Raw genomic sequence first — 12,916 nt, 5'->3', positions numbered from 1 at the left:
ATGGCTACCATTACTTCATCACAAGGCATATGGTAAAACGTCACTTTAAGAGGTAAATCCACATGTGAATCAGCAGAGTCAAAGACAATTGACAAAGACAATCACCAAAGACAATTGGTTATCAGTATAAGAAATGGCATACAAGCATTACTATAGTTTATATGCATGAGACAATGTTAAAATGTTTTATCTAATGTGTTCAGTGCCTCCATTTTTCTTTTAGGAAATTCCCTGGACTTCATTCGAAGTACCAAGGCATTGCCTCAGCTGTACTGTTCTTAGTTTATTCCTTAAATATGATAGGCAATGCAACAATATTTTTTTTATTTGCAACTGACCGCAGCCTTCATAAACCAATGTATCATATCATTCTAAATCTGAGTGCATGTGACATTCTCTTTAGCACAACCACTTTACCTAAGATCATCAGTAAGTACTGGTTTCAATCAGGGACCATTTCATTCACTGCTTGCTTTGTCCAAATGTACTTTGTTCACTATCTTGGCTCAGTGAATTCCTATATTCTCTTCCTTATGGCTTTAGATAGGTATCTGGCTATTTTCCATCCTCTCAGATATCCACTTGTTCTTAAAAACTCCACTATCTGCATTATCAGTATTACTGCATGGGTTATTGCCAATGCAGCCCCTTTAATGTTAGTTATTAGGGCCTGTGTATGAAATTACTCCTTGTGCCTTGGTTTTGGCATTTCTATCTCTGAAACATCTAAACGCAGCATAAAAGTCTGGTATTCTCTACAGTAGAGAGTGACCAGAACCCTGGGCTAATACAGTTCCAGTATACAGTATCCGGGCTGAGACGCGCCTCTCAGCCCGGATATGGTATCTACACCTATAAGCATAGCGATGGTTGAAGAGCAAAACCTCCTATCTGAAAAATGCACTTTTTTGAGAAAACTAAAAAAAACTTGTTTTCTTGCAGAATGCTATTTGTTAAGGATACCCAATACATAATACATTGTTTTTGGACTATATTATTATATTATGTGTTAACAATACCGACTAGATATTAAAGCTTTTGCACTTTTTGCAAGTTGGAAAAGGTTCTCTAAATTAAGTTAATAATGTAAATTAAATTAAAAATAAAATTAAGTTTGTTTTCAGGTAAAAAGATGTAGTAAATGTAATAGTTACTACATTGTAGTATACTAGAGTCAGAATTCCTTAAGTGGGAAATTCCTTAAAATCAGTGTATTTGCTTCCTTGTCCACTGGAAATGAATGTTCAGTGATTGTGTAACCCACTCGTGCTGTAGCCTCTCTACACACCCAGGGACTCTGCGTTGTGTTTTTGTTTTGTTGTGTGACTTTTCTGTCACAACGAAGGGCGGGATTATCTTGCAGACAGACTGAATATGAGCAGCCTTCCTTGTTCTCATCATTCAAAGTGAAATCCGCCAATCAGAAAATTCCACAGATAGGAGGTTTTGTGCTTTGGCCATCGATAGCTGGATTGTCTGTGCATTTTTCCCCCCTGTGTGCAAACCCATTTTTGTGCTATGAAATTGGAAACTTTGGTTGCACGGACCCAAGTCCCCCTTTTTCTTTTTGGTTGAGTGATAATATAACTGTAACACCACAACCAACCACAGTATATGTAATCCAAGATTATAAAATAGTCCACTATGAGGAGGATTTTTTTTTTTTTTAGATAATAAATTCAATGCAGGCCACACGGCTGTATGGGAAAGGCTGGTGGAAAAGTATCCAAAGTGCAAATTTAAAAAATGATGGAAAGAGAGACAGAGTTTATGAAATTTCAGATTGTATGTGTGAAAACTCAGTCTGTGGGTGTCTGTGTGTCTGGCTTAGCAGTCGCAAAACAAGATGTTATTTTGATGGGTTAACTTAATTTGCAAGTTGTTTATTTCAAGCTGTTATTCCATATCCTAAAATAATACTAAGTCTGCTAAAACTAGAACTGCCTAAATCAACAAGGGAATTCATGAGGTAAGCATAGCATAGTGCACAGAGAGTATCCCACTCCAAACATTTCATTACGTCAGTCACTAAGGAACATTTATAAGATGCTGTATAGAATTCAGATCGGCTGGGTATGCAGGGCAAACTTGATATTCAGGATTAGGTTTTGCCTCTAAGTTCTCTAACTAAAAAAATGTTTCAGTCACTTCAAAGGTGATGGACGCTATAGAGACAAACTATAGATAATGTCTGAATGATGATCGATGACTTAATAGAATCATGCTCATTTCTTTTTAGAGAGCCTTTTTTGCACATAAATTATAATGATTTATACAAATATAACAACAATCAAAGACTTCATAATAACTGGATTCCCAGGACTTCACGCTACATATTATGGACCAGTGTCTGCCCTTCTTTTCTTCACCTACTTGGTTATTCTTGTTGGAAATATTTTTATTTTAGTTTTAATTGGAGTTGAGAGGCGTCTTCATAAACCAACATATCTGATCTTCAGTCATCTGGCAATGAATGATTTATTATTTGGTACAGTGACCTTACCAAAAATAATATCCAGATATTGGTGGGATGACAAGATAATATATTTTGGTGCCTGCTTCACTCAGATGTATTTTGTTCATGCCTTGGGAGCAATTCATTCTCTCCTTCTGCTGATTATGGCCCTTGATCGTTTCATCGCAGTTTGTCTTCCTTTAAAATATCCAGTTCTTATTACAAATAACACTATTTCTATTGCTTGTGGGTTGTCATGGATTGGGACACTTCTGAGGATGATTGCAGTTGTATTACATGCCCTTACCTTGCCTTACTGTGACTCAAACTTCATTGTGCAATGCTATTGTGACCACATTTCAATTACAAGGCTGGCATGTGGTGAAGATGTAAAATATGTTAAGAGTGTTGCTCTCGGTCTTGCAATGTTTAGCCTCCTGCTTCCACTTTCATTTATTCTGTTTTCTTATTTTTCTATCTTTTTAGTTGTTATGAGAATACCAAACATGGAGGGACGATACAAAACCATATCAACTTGTACACCACAGTTATTAATTTCCTGCCTATATTATTTACCAAGATGTTTTGTTTATCTGTCTAATGCGGTAGGGTTTACTTTCAGTTTGGATGTCCGCATTTTACTGATATTGTTGTACAGTCTTCTTCCTTGTGCTGTTAATCCGGTTATATATTGCTTCAAAACCAAGGATATGAAAGATGTTTTGATGAAGATATTTAAAAAAGCTAAGATTGGAATGAAGCAAGTTTCAAAGTAATGCATATAGATTATGTGCATTAACTCTTACCATATGTATAACCATCTGTATAACTAATGAAAAATATTTGCCCCGCTAATTCACATCAATTCTAGAGTAATTCAGATTTGCAAGCTTCTGCTAAATGTCCTATATTCAATACAGTAGTATGGATTAATTGTTTTACAGATATGCACTTTTGCAGATCTGCAAACTAAGTTACAGTACTAGTTATATAAGTATATATTTTCTGTAAGTTCTGTAAGTAAACACAAATAAAAAAGGAAAGCAAGATTGTCATGATTCATGTTGCATTCAAATAGAAGAAACAATACACAATCCCACACACAGCAGCTACTTGTTTTTCTTTTACATTTAATGTATGTTTGTTTCACATTTTGATACATTTTAATCAGCCTGATGCTTTTTCTTGTGAGTTGCAAATAATATTTACAACGCTATAATGTCAGATCCAGCTAACTGCACAGTATTTACAACACAAACCTAAGAGAATGAACAGAGTGTATTATATTAGCACATCTAATCCAACAGAAAACCAGCTGCTCATTTGACCCTTTATCAAGGTCTCACATGGCAAGTCAGGTCTTATCTAAACAGGCTAGTCATTTTTATTATTATTTTTAATTAATAAATATTAATTTATTAATTTAAAATTAATTTTTATTCTCCAAAAACATTCTTCACATATATTCAGTATAAAAAGTTTCCTTGTCATCTTGATAAAAAGCATTACATTTAGTACAAAACATGTTATATATAAACATAATTTTTAAGAGAAAATATTTAGGGAAATTAATTTTCTGGTCAAGGCTTGTTGGACACAAACTAAGTTGAAAACACATGGTGTTTCAACTTTCTTCAGAATGATGTATTGTCTTCAATGAAAAGAATTAATGAAAGGAAGAATGTTTGTGTTTGTTTTTTATTTTATGTTGTTTTCATTAAAAAATCATCAAATTAGTTTTCTTCTTTCATCAATATTAATTTTTGTTTCATCTAAGCTTTGAAAAAGTAAAAGAAGAAGTAGAAAGTGTCTGCACTGTTTTGATTTGTTCCCTGAAAAAAGAAAAAAAAAAAAGAAAGTGTGATTCACGTTATGATCCTTTGAGGATATGTTAGGTCAAACTTGATAAAAGGCTGATATTACCTGGCACCCAGACATTCAAATGAGCTTTTTGATACTGAACTCCAATCCAAAGAGTAAGAGCCACATTAAGACTCAAAGCAGGAAAAAGAGAAGAGCATCGGTGTCTTTAGATATACTTTGTTCATGGGGTATTTTTGATAGCTGGGTTTTGGATGTCTTTGTCAGACTGCATGGCATGCTATTAGTATATTCTAATAACTAAGAAACTAATATTTTAAAGGTCTAATCGGTGCTTTTACCTTCCAGGTGCTTAGTTGTGTCTTGGCTCTGACTTTATTGTGAACTCAAATTATGATTGCCAATGTCACAAGGATGAAAAGCTTCGTCATCCTCGGATTCCCTGGACTTTCACAACAGTATTATGGACCTGTGTCGGCTCTGCTTTTTTTCTTCTACCTAGCTATTGCAATAGGAAATATTTTCATATTAGCATTCGTGATTTGTGAGAAGTCCCTTCAAAAACCAATGTATCTGGTCTTTTGTCACCTGGCACTGAATGACTTAACATTTGGCACTGTGACTCTCCCAAAGATCATATCAAAATATTGGTTTGGTGAAAGCTTAATTTCATTTTATGGGTGCTTTACACAGATGTTCTTTGTTCACTATTTAGGATCAGTGCAGTCTTTCATCTTGTTGGTAATGGCTCTTGATCGATTTATTGCAATTTGTATTCCACTGCGTTATCCTGTCCTTATCACAAACAACATCATATCTGTGCTCTGTGGCTTTGCCTGGTTCATTCCTTTGCCTTTGATGATAGCTGTTGTACTCCATGTTCTCACATTACCTTTCTGTAAAGCTAATGTCATTGCTCAGTGCTACTGTGACCACATTTCTATAACAAGTCAGGCCTGTGGTGAGGATGTTAATATAGTTGCAGTCATTTCTCTTGTTATTGCCATGTTTTGTCTCTTGCTTCCTCTTGCATTTATCTCGTTTTCTTACATTTCCATCATTGTGGTTATTTTAAAAATGTCTAACGCTGCAGGCCGCAAAAAAACCTTATCAACTTGTACCCCACAAATATTCATCACTTGCCTTTTTTACCTTCCCAGATGTTTTGTTTATGTGGCAAATACTGTAGGATTTGCTTTCAGTTTAGATATTCGCATTTTATTAATACTGTTATACAGTCTTTATCCTGCTGCTGTTAATCCAATCATATATTGTTTCAAAACTCAAGACATCAAGCAGACTTTGATAAAGAAGCTGAAAAAAACTAGAGTTGGGATTGAGATAAAACTTGCATTTTAATAAAAAGCTGACAGGTGAGGCTGAATGCATGTGTGACACTGAAGACAGACTTCACCATCACAATTTGGGTTTTACATTTAACTTCTACTGTTTGAGTCAGTTCTCAAATGCGAGAATTTGCTGCTTATCCTTGTCTTAACATTGTAGTAAATTGAATATGTTTGGGTTTTAGAGTGTTCATTGGAGAAAACAAGGCATTTGATAACATTGCCTTGAGCTGTAGGAAATTGTGATGTGCATTTTTCAGTTTTATGTTTTAGGGAACAAGCAATTAATCAAGGAAAATAATCAGCTGATCAATATAATCAATAATAAAGTAATTGTTAGTTGCACAACTGCAACTAAGGATTATTTTCATTACTGATTAATCTGCCAATTATTTTTTTGATTAATCAGTTCATCATTTTATCTATAAAATGTCAGAAAATAGTGAAAAATATAATTTCTTAGAGCCCAAGGTGACATCTTCAAATGTTTCGCTTTGGCCAATCAACAGTCCAAAGTCCAAAGATATCTAGTTCATTACTATGTATGACACATAAAAGCTTCAAATTCTCACATTTAAGAAGCTGCAATCTGCAAATGTTTAGCATTTTCCTTAAAAAATGACTAATCAATTATCAAAACAGTTGCCAATTAATTTTCTGTCTATTGACAAATCAATTCATCGACTAATTATTGCAGTCCTAAAAAAAACAACACAAGGACTTTGTTTGACATGAGCAGTACACTAATAACCACCAGGCTGAGATTTAAGCTGAACCAACAATAGTAATTAATGTCCAGGTTATTCTAAACCATGTTTGAGCCAGTGACAGCCATTATTTGCATGTTGTAAACTTTGTAAACTAGATTTTTAATCACCTGACTTTTTGTGTCTTTGTCTTCTTCTTGTCTTCATTAAAATACACTTATTTGTACATTTCTGTCCAAACACCACAGACATTTCGATGAAATGTTGACAATGTTATCTCTGTCATGGAATGTTAATAAATATGGGGCAACCAGTGGGTCCTCCCTTCTCTTCAGGCAATAAAGGAAACTAATCAAATTTGTATTATTTGTTCATTTAGAGTAGTTTAAATAAAGATTTCATATTATGATTCCATAAAACACACAGACTTGCAGTCCTTAGTTTAGACTTCCTACAGTAATGCAGAGCAAGTTTTATCTTTTTCACTTATTTAATCTTTATGTGACCAAAACAAAGTCCCTTAACCATCTCCAATTTGACATTACACAATGTAAGATAAAACTTTTAACCACACAGAGTGAACAATTGATACATCAATTCCTGCTCCCATTCACACATGACCCCATGCAGGAAATGCTCCTGAACATTTCAGGGATAGACTGCATGTTTGAACTAGGCATCCTATTTTTTTGACTGTATAAAAAATAGATTTAAGTGTGACCACACATAACATATTGATCAAAACTGTTTTTGTGAATCATTACATTCCTAATATTCAGCTGCTTCCAATACCAATTTTAAAATTTATTTTAAGTCACCCAGACCCAATGTATGGACACCAGAATATATTGGCCAATGGTAACACAAATGCAATTGCAATTTATTTCTTGTTAGGTGGTAGTCTGGTGATTGAAGTGGTGCAGCTGTGGGTGTGTTAAATGCAGATCAGACAATTTTGCTTCACATTTTGGCCTAAAATTGTGCTTGCATTTCCGACTGCTTAAACTGCATCATATTGCAAACTCAAGCACAAAAGACATTTTTCATGACAAAAGGCTTTTTTTTTCACTTTCTGCATTGGCACAAAATTTTGCTAGTTAACATATTATGTCACTATTGCAGTAACTGGCACTAAATATAGATGCTTTAAGTTCCTAATTAAATTGTATGGGCAGGGGGGTTGTATATCTTTTTTTTTTCTTTCTTTTTTTTTTTGATACAGTAGTAGCACTAGTAGTTGCCAAAGTCAAAGGTTTCAAAATCTTAAGTCTTTCACAAAATTGTACTGATTTGTGGGACATATTAACACATACAGGAGAAAAAACTTCAGTCAAAACAGTCATTTTAATATGTTTAGTTCAGCGTCAGAAATGCCAGATTTTAGCTCAAGCATAATATTTCAAGTTTAGGCTGTAAATCGTAAATTTGTTTTGCTATATGTTCATGAGAAAGTTCAGCGGGAGCAAAGTCAGAGCCATTCAATCTTTTGTCTATAATAACATTCAAAACATTTTATGACAAGCTCTATAAAACCACTTGGAGTGTTCCTGTGAGAAGTTAACCTGAAGGAAAAAAAACATCTTTGTTTAAGGATTGCCACAATATTTTTTCTATACGGATTTTGTTTGGAACAATTTAGCTGAAACTGTTTTTATATTTATTCCTCATGGAGGCATGTAGGCTTTCCATTAAGTAAACTTTAATTTGTTAATGAAGGGAAATGGAAAACCATAGCGTTATTTGGGCACTTCCATTCATTCATTTGAGAATATGATCCTTTGAGGATATGCCTGGTCAGCTTTTGAAAGGAGCAGATATTATCTGTCACCCGTCCTTTACACTTTTACATGCTGGTCTGCGATCTAAAGGGTAAGCCTCTTACTTAGACTTGCAGTTGAAAACACAAGATAACTCATGGCTTTAAATGTCTGATAACTGAATTTACATACTTCTATGCTAACAATTGTGAAGCAAGTACTGTAAAGGATTTATGATAAATGCTTTTACCATCGGGTGAGTTTGGAACTAATAAATTCTTATCAAAGAGAGTGTAGAATGAATTAGATGTTTACTTTAAGGGCTGGAAATTATGTTTTATTGCAGTGCTCACTAATGTTAATTGTTTTCAATTAATTGGTTTGATCATTTACCTTATTAAATGGCAAAACAATGGTAAAAAAAAAGTTACGAGAGCCAAAACCAATGTTTCGAAATTGCTTGTTTTTTCTGACCAACAGTCAAAAAACTCAAAGGTATTTAATGAACAATATAATGAAAGAAGCTTCAACTTGCAAATGTTTGGTGTTTTTCATGACAATCAAATGTAGTTGAGTTGATTTATTGTATCTAATTAGTGACTAATTAGCTCCACACAGCATTATGTATGTTATTGTTAGTTCATGTTATATATTACTTTTGACTACCATAACTAATTCATTTTTTATTGATAAGTATATTATATATATTGATAATTTTGGCTTCCCTTGTCTTTGTTCTGATTGTAATAGGTGATTATGATCTACACCAATGTCACAAGGATGAAAAGCTTCTTCATCCTTGGATTCCCTGGACTTTCACAACCGTATTATGGACCTGTGTCGGCTCTGTTTTTCTTCATCTACCTAGCTATTGCAATTGGAAATATTTTCATTTTAGCATTCGTGATGTGTGAGAAGTCCCTTCAAAAACCAACATATCTGGTCTTTTGTCACCTGGCACTGAATGACTTAACATTTGGCACTGTGACTCTCCCAAAGATCATATCAAAATATTGGTTTGATGAAAGCTTAATTTCATTTTATGGGTGCTTTACACAGATGTTTTTTGTTCATTATTTAGGATCTGCGCAGTCTTTCATCTTGTTGGTAATGGCTCTGGATCGATTTATTGCAATTTGTATTCCACTGCGTTATCCTGTCCTCATCACAAACAACATCATATCTGTGCTCTGTGGCTTTGCCTGGTTTATACCAGTGTCTTTGATGGTGACCATTGTACTCCATACACTCACATTACCTTTCTGTAAAGATAATGTCATTGCTCAGTGCTATTGTGACCACATTTCTATAACACGTCAGGCATGTGGAGAGGATGTTATAATAGTACAGGTTACTACTCTTGTTATGGCCATGTTTAGTCTCTTGCTTCCTCTTGCATTTATCTTGTTTTCCTACATTTCCATCATTGTGGTTATTTTAAAAATGTCCAACGCCACAGGCCGCAAAAAAACCTTATCAACTTGTACCCCACAAATATTCATCACTTGCCTTTTTTACCTTCCCAGATGTTTTGTTTATGTAGCAAATACTATAGGATTTGCTTTCAGTTTAGATATTCGCATTTTATTGATATTGTTGTACAGTCTTTTTCCTGCTGCTGTTAATCCAATCATATATTGTTTCAAGACTCAGGACATCAAGCAGACTTTGATAACAAAGCTGAAAAAAACTAGAGTTGGGATTGAGATAAAACTTGCATATTAATAAACTTTCATTCTAATAATGGATTGATAAATTGATGAGAATTTAATCATACGTCAGCTATTCACACTGAAAGTTTGGCTTCATTAACAAGAAATGTGACTGTAAAACAGAAGAAAAAAGTTCGCGCAATGTACAAATTATATTTTTGTGTGTCTTTGTGTTTTATCATTGTAAAGAATGCATTTTACAGGAATAATATCTACCTAAAGGGTACTCACTGGTTATCTAATGTGTAATCACTTTACAAATACTGCACTGTTTATCTTACAATGGATAAACAAATAGGAAGAAATAGTACTCCACAGTTTGTGCATTATGATGACTCTTAAATGACCACAAGTCTTGTTTTTACTCATGCACTACACAAGGGTATATTTTTCATGTCAGTTTGGAGGGTAACATCTACTGGGAACTACCTCTTTTGTTTGCCTATACCTCTCAAGCTTTTGATGAATACATTAGTGTTACCATTTTGTAGTGTGATTAGCTGAATTAGATGAATGCTACCAAACCATGCAAGTCTTCATTTTATGTTCAGCTCTCCAGCTCGTAAAGTCCACTCTCATTAACCTTATTTTTTCAGCTGCAGCAGTCAGCTTTTTTTCCAGTGAGAAGGCTTTGATAAACCCACCGTACATTACCTGCTCTGCACCAAATAACAGATAGACATTGTTAGTGACTCGCTGGTCAAGATACTGTAGCATTTAACAGCTACAGAGCCAGATATTTCTATCAGGACTTAGTGGAGACCAAAACAAAAAAGGACTAATTATTGGACTTACCTTCAGAAACATGACTCAAAATGAATGCAAATGTTGCTCTGTCTACAGAATATGTGAATAAAAATGTTTTCTAAATGTTTGCCATCCCACCTCATAAGGTGACAAATACAGTATGTCAATGTTGTGTTTTCAACTTGTTCCACTGCCACCAAGTGGCCAAAATAACATATTCTGCCTAATGCAGTTTTAAAGGATGGGTCGAAATCTTTTTAAGGCTATCTAAATACAATACTCAACATGCCCATGTGGATGCTGAAAGACCATTGTTTTTCTGTAATTATTACTGCTTTCCATACTGAAGTGATTGCACCCTTGTGCAATTCCACTGAACTTGTTAAAGTTTAAATTGAGTGTGTGATGAAATCTTAGTGCTTATCTGTGGTGCATGTCATCATCTGCTGTATGTCCATTGTCAATGGGTCCAACAAACAATCCACTTTTCTTTTCAGAGACCATCACAAGCATAAAAACAACCCACAAAGACAAGGCTACATTACTCCTATATGAAATCTAAAAAGCACCCATTTTTTAAAAAATGTCTTAGCAAGACTGACTCATTTATAAATGAAAGAGAACCTCAATGCTTTCTAGAGGAACTGCTCAGAACAATGTTAAGCTAGCATGGCTAACTCCAGAGAAAATAAAATGCTGACATCAAAATCTGTTAAGTTCTGCCTTTTACTCCTCATAACGTGCTTTGGATGAATCGTTTTAAGAGCTTTGAAATATTAACTCCATGTTCTGTCCTGTCTAGCTGTTGAAACACATTTTCCTCTGAGGCACTGCCCTCTGCTGGAGAAAAAATATGCACTGAATGCAGATGGAAATAAACTGGAAATACACTCAGTCTGCTTATAGTGTATTTTAAATGGGTTATATTTAGACAGTGTTAGGCAATCAGGTATCACTTACTAATGTAACTTACTAAGTACTTATTAAGTAACAAGTACTTACTAGAATACGATGTGAAATCCCAGTAACGTAATGGGACTTCAACATTTGGGGTAGGGGGGTGGGGGTCAGCTTATTTGGTGTTTTATTGTGAGTTTGAAGGATTGATATCAGCTTCAAACACACTTCCCAGTAACTCCTTGCAAGGGTTAAGAGCTGGTACACTGTAGTAGAGTAGTGCGATCCCCTGATAGTTGGGGCACACCCTCCAGCCCCCTTTTTTGAAAATGGGAACCACCACCCTGGTTTGCCAGTCCACAGGCATTGTCCCCAGTCTCCATGCGATATTTAAGAGACATGCCATGACAGCCAAGCAATGTCCAGAGCCTTCAGCATCTCAGGGCGAATCTCATCCACACCTGGCGCCTTGCCTCTGAGGAGCTTTTTGACTACCTCAGAGACCTGTGCCAGGGATATGAGTGAGGCTTCCCCTGAGTCGTCCAACTTTGCCCCCTACATAGAGGGCATATTGGTCAGGTTTAGGAGATCCTCAGAATGTTCCTTCCACCACCCAACAATGTCCCCAGTCAAGGTCAGCAGTTCTCCACCCCTGCTGAAAACAGCTTGGACTAAGCCCTGCTTCCCCCGCCTGAGTCACCTGACAGTTTGCCATAACTTCTTTGAGGCCAACTGAAAGTCCTTGTGACTCTTCCCACACCCAGGTTTTTGCTTCAGAAACCACCTGAGCTGCCACCCTTTTAGCCCTTCGGTACCCATCTGCTGCTTCAGGAGAGCCCTGAGCCAGCCAGTCCCAAAAGGCTTCCTTCTTCAGCTTGACGGCCTCCTTCACTGCTGGTGTCTCAAAGCAGGTTCTCAGGTTGCCGCCCCGACAGGCACCAATTACCTTCCAGCTACAACTCTGAGCAGCCACCTCCACAACTAAGGTCCTTAACATGGCCCACTCAGATTCCATGTCCCCAACCTCCCCCGAGATGCGGGAGAAATTCCTCCAGAGGTGGGAGTTGAAGACCTCATGGACAGGGGCTTCCGCCAGATGTTCCCAGTCCACCCTCACTACTCATTTGGGTCTCCATCTAACTCACCACCAGGTGGTGATCAGCTCTGCTCCCCTCTTTACCCAATCTAAGACATGCGGCCACAGATCTGATGACACAATTAGTCAATCATCAATCTTTGGCCTAAGGTGCTCTGGTACCAGGTACACTTATGAACAACTTTATGCTTGAACATGGTGTTTGTTATGGCCAACCCATGGCTAGCACAGCAGTCCAGCAACAATGCACCACTTGGGTTCAGATCGAGCAGGCTGTTCCTCCCAGTCACTCCCCTCCAGGTTTCTCCATCATTGCCCACATAAGTGTTGAAGTGTTGACTTGCTGGGCTGTGCCCCCCCCCCAGGGCCCCACCCAGA

General features: G+C 36.3%; 3 protein-coding genes across 3 annotated transcripts; all 3 read left to right on the top strand.

Annotated features, from left to right (window-relative positions):
• Positions 1 to 3,231, top strand: LOC122984210 (olfactory receptor 52K1-like). Its single transcript, XM_044354543.1, has 3 exons — positions 1 to 32; positions 224 to 676; positions 2,763 to 3,231. The coding sequence occupies exons 1-3, from the start codon at positions 1 to 3 to the stop codon at positions 3,229 to 3,231; spliced, it is 954 nt and encodes a 317-aa protein (XP_044210478.1).
• Positions 3,232 to 4,669: 1,438 nt separating this feature from the next.
• LOC122984159 (olfactory receptor 52E8-like) lies at positions 4,670 to 5,635 on the top strand. Its single transcript, XM_044354486.1, has one exon. The coding sequence runs from the start codon at positions 4,670 to 4,672 to the stop codon at positions 5,633 to 5,635; it is 966 nt and encodes a 321-aa protein (XP_044210421.1).
• Positions 5,636 to 8,842: 3,207 nt separating this feature from the next.
• On the top strand, positions 8,843 to 9,811 carry LOC122984082 (olfactory receptor 52E8-like). Its single transcript, XM_044354387.1, has one exon. The coding sequence runs from the start codon at positions 8,843 to 8,845 to the stop codon at positions 9,809 to 9,811; it is 969 nt and encodes a 322-aa protein (XP_044210322.1).
• The last annotated feature ends 3,105 nt before the right edge of the window (positions 9,812 to 12,916 follow it).

The sequence above is a fragment of the Thunnus albacares genome, chromosome 6 (assembly GCF_914725855.1).
Source record: "Thunnus albacares chromosome 6, fThuAlb1.1, whole genome shotgun sequence".
In the NCBI taxonomy this organism is placed as follows: domain Eukaryota; kingdom Metazoa; phylum Chordata; class Actinopteri; order Scombriformes; family Scombridae; genus Thunnus; species Thunnus albacares.
Note: the sequence above shows the minus strand (reverse complement) of the source record. Positions and strands in the feature narration are given on the sequence as shown.

Coding starts and splice junctions, on each gene's coding strand:
- LOC122984210 (XM_044354543.1), top strand. CDS start 1: ATGGCTACCATTACTTCATCACAAGGCATATG. Junction 33..223: donor ACTTCATCACAAGGCATATG/GTAAAACGTCAC, acceptor TTTTTCTTTTAG/GAAATTCCCTGGACTTCATT. Junction 677..2,762: donor TTAGTTATTAGGGCCTGTGT/ATGAAATTACTC, acceptor ACATGCCCTTAC/CTTGCCTTACTGTGACTCAA.
- LOC122984159 (XM_044354486.1), top strand. CDS start 4,670: ATGATTGCCAATGTCACAAGGATGAAAAGCTTCGTCATCCTCGGATTC.
- LOC122984082 (XM_044354387.1), top strand. CDS start 8,843: ATGATCTACACCAATGTCACAAGGATGAAAAGCTTCTTCATCCTTGGA.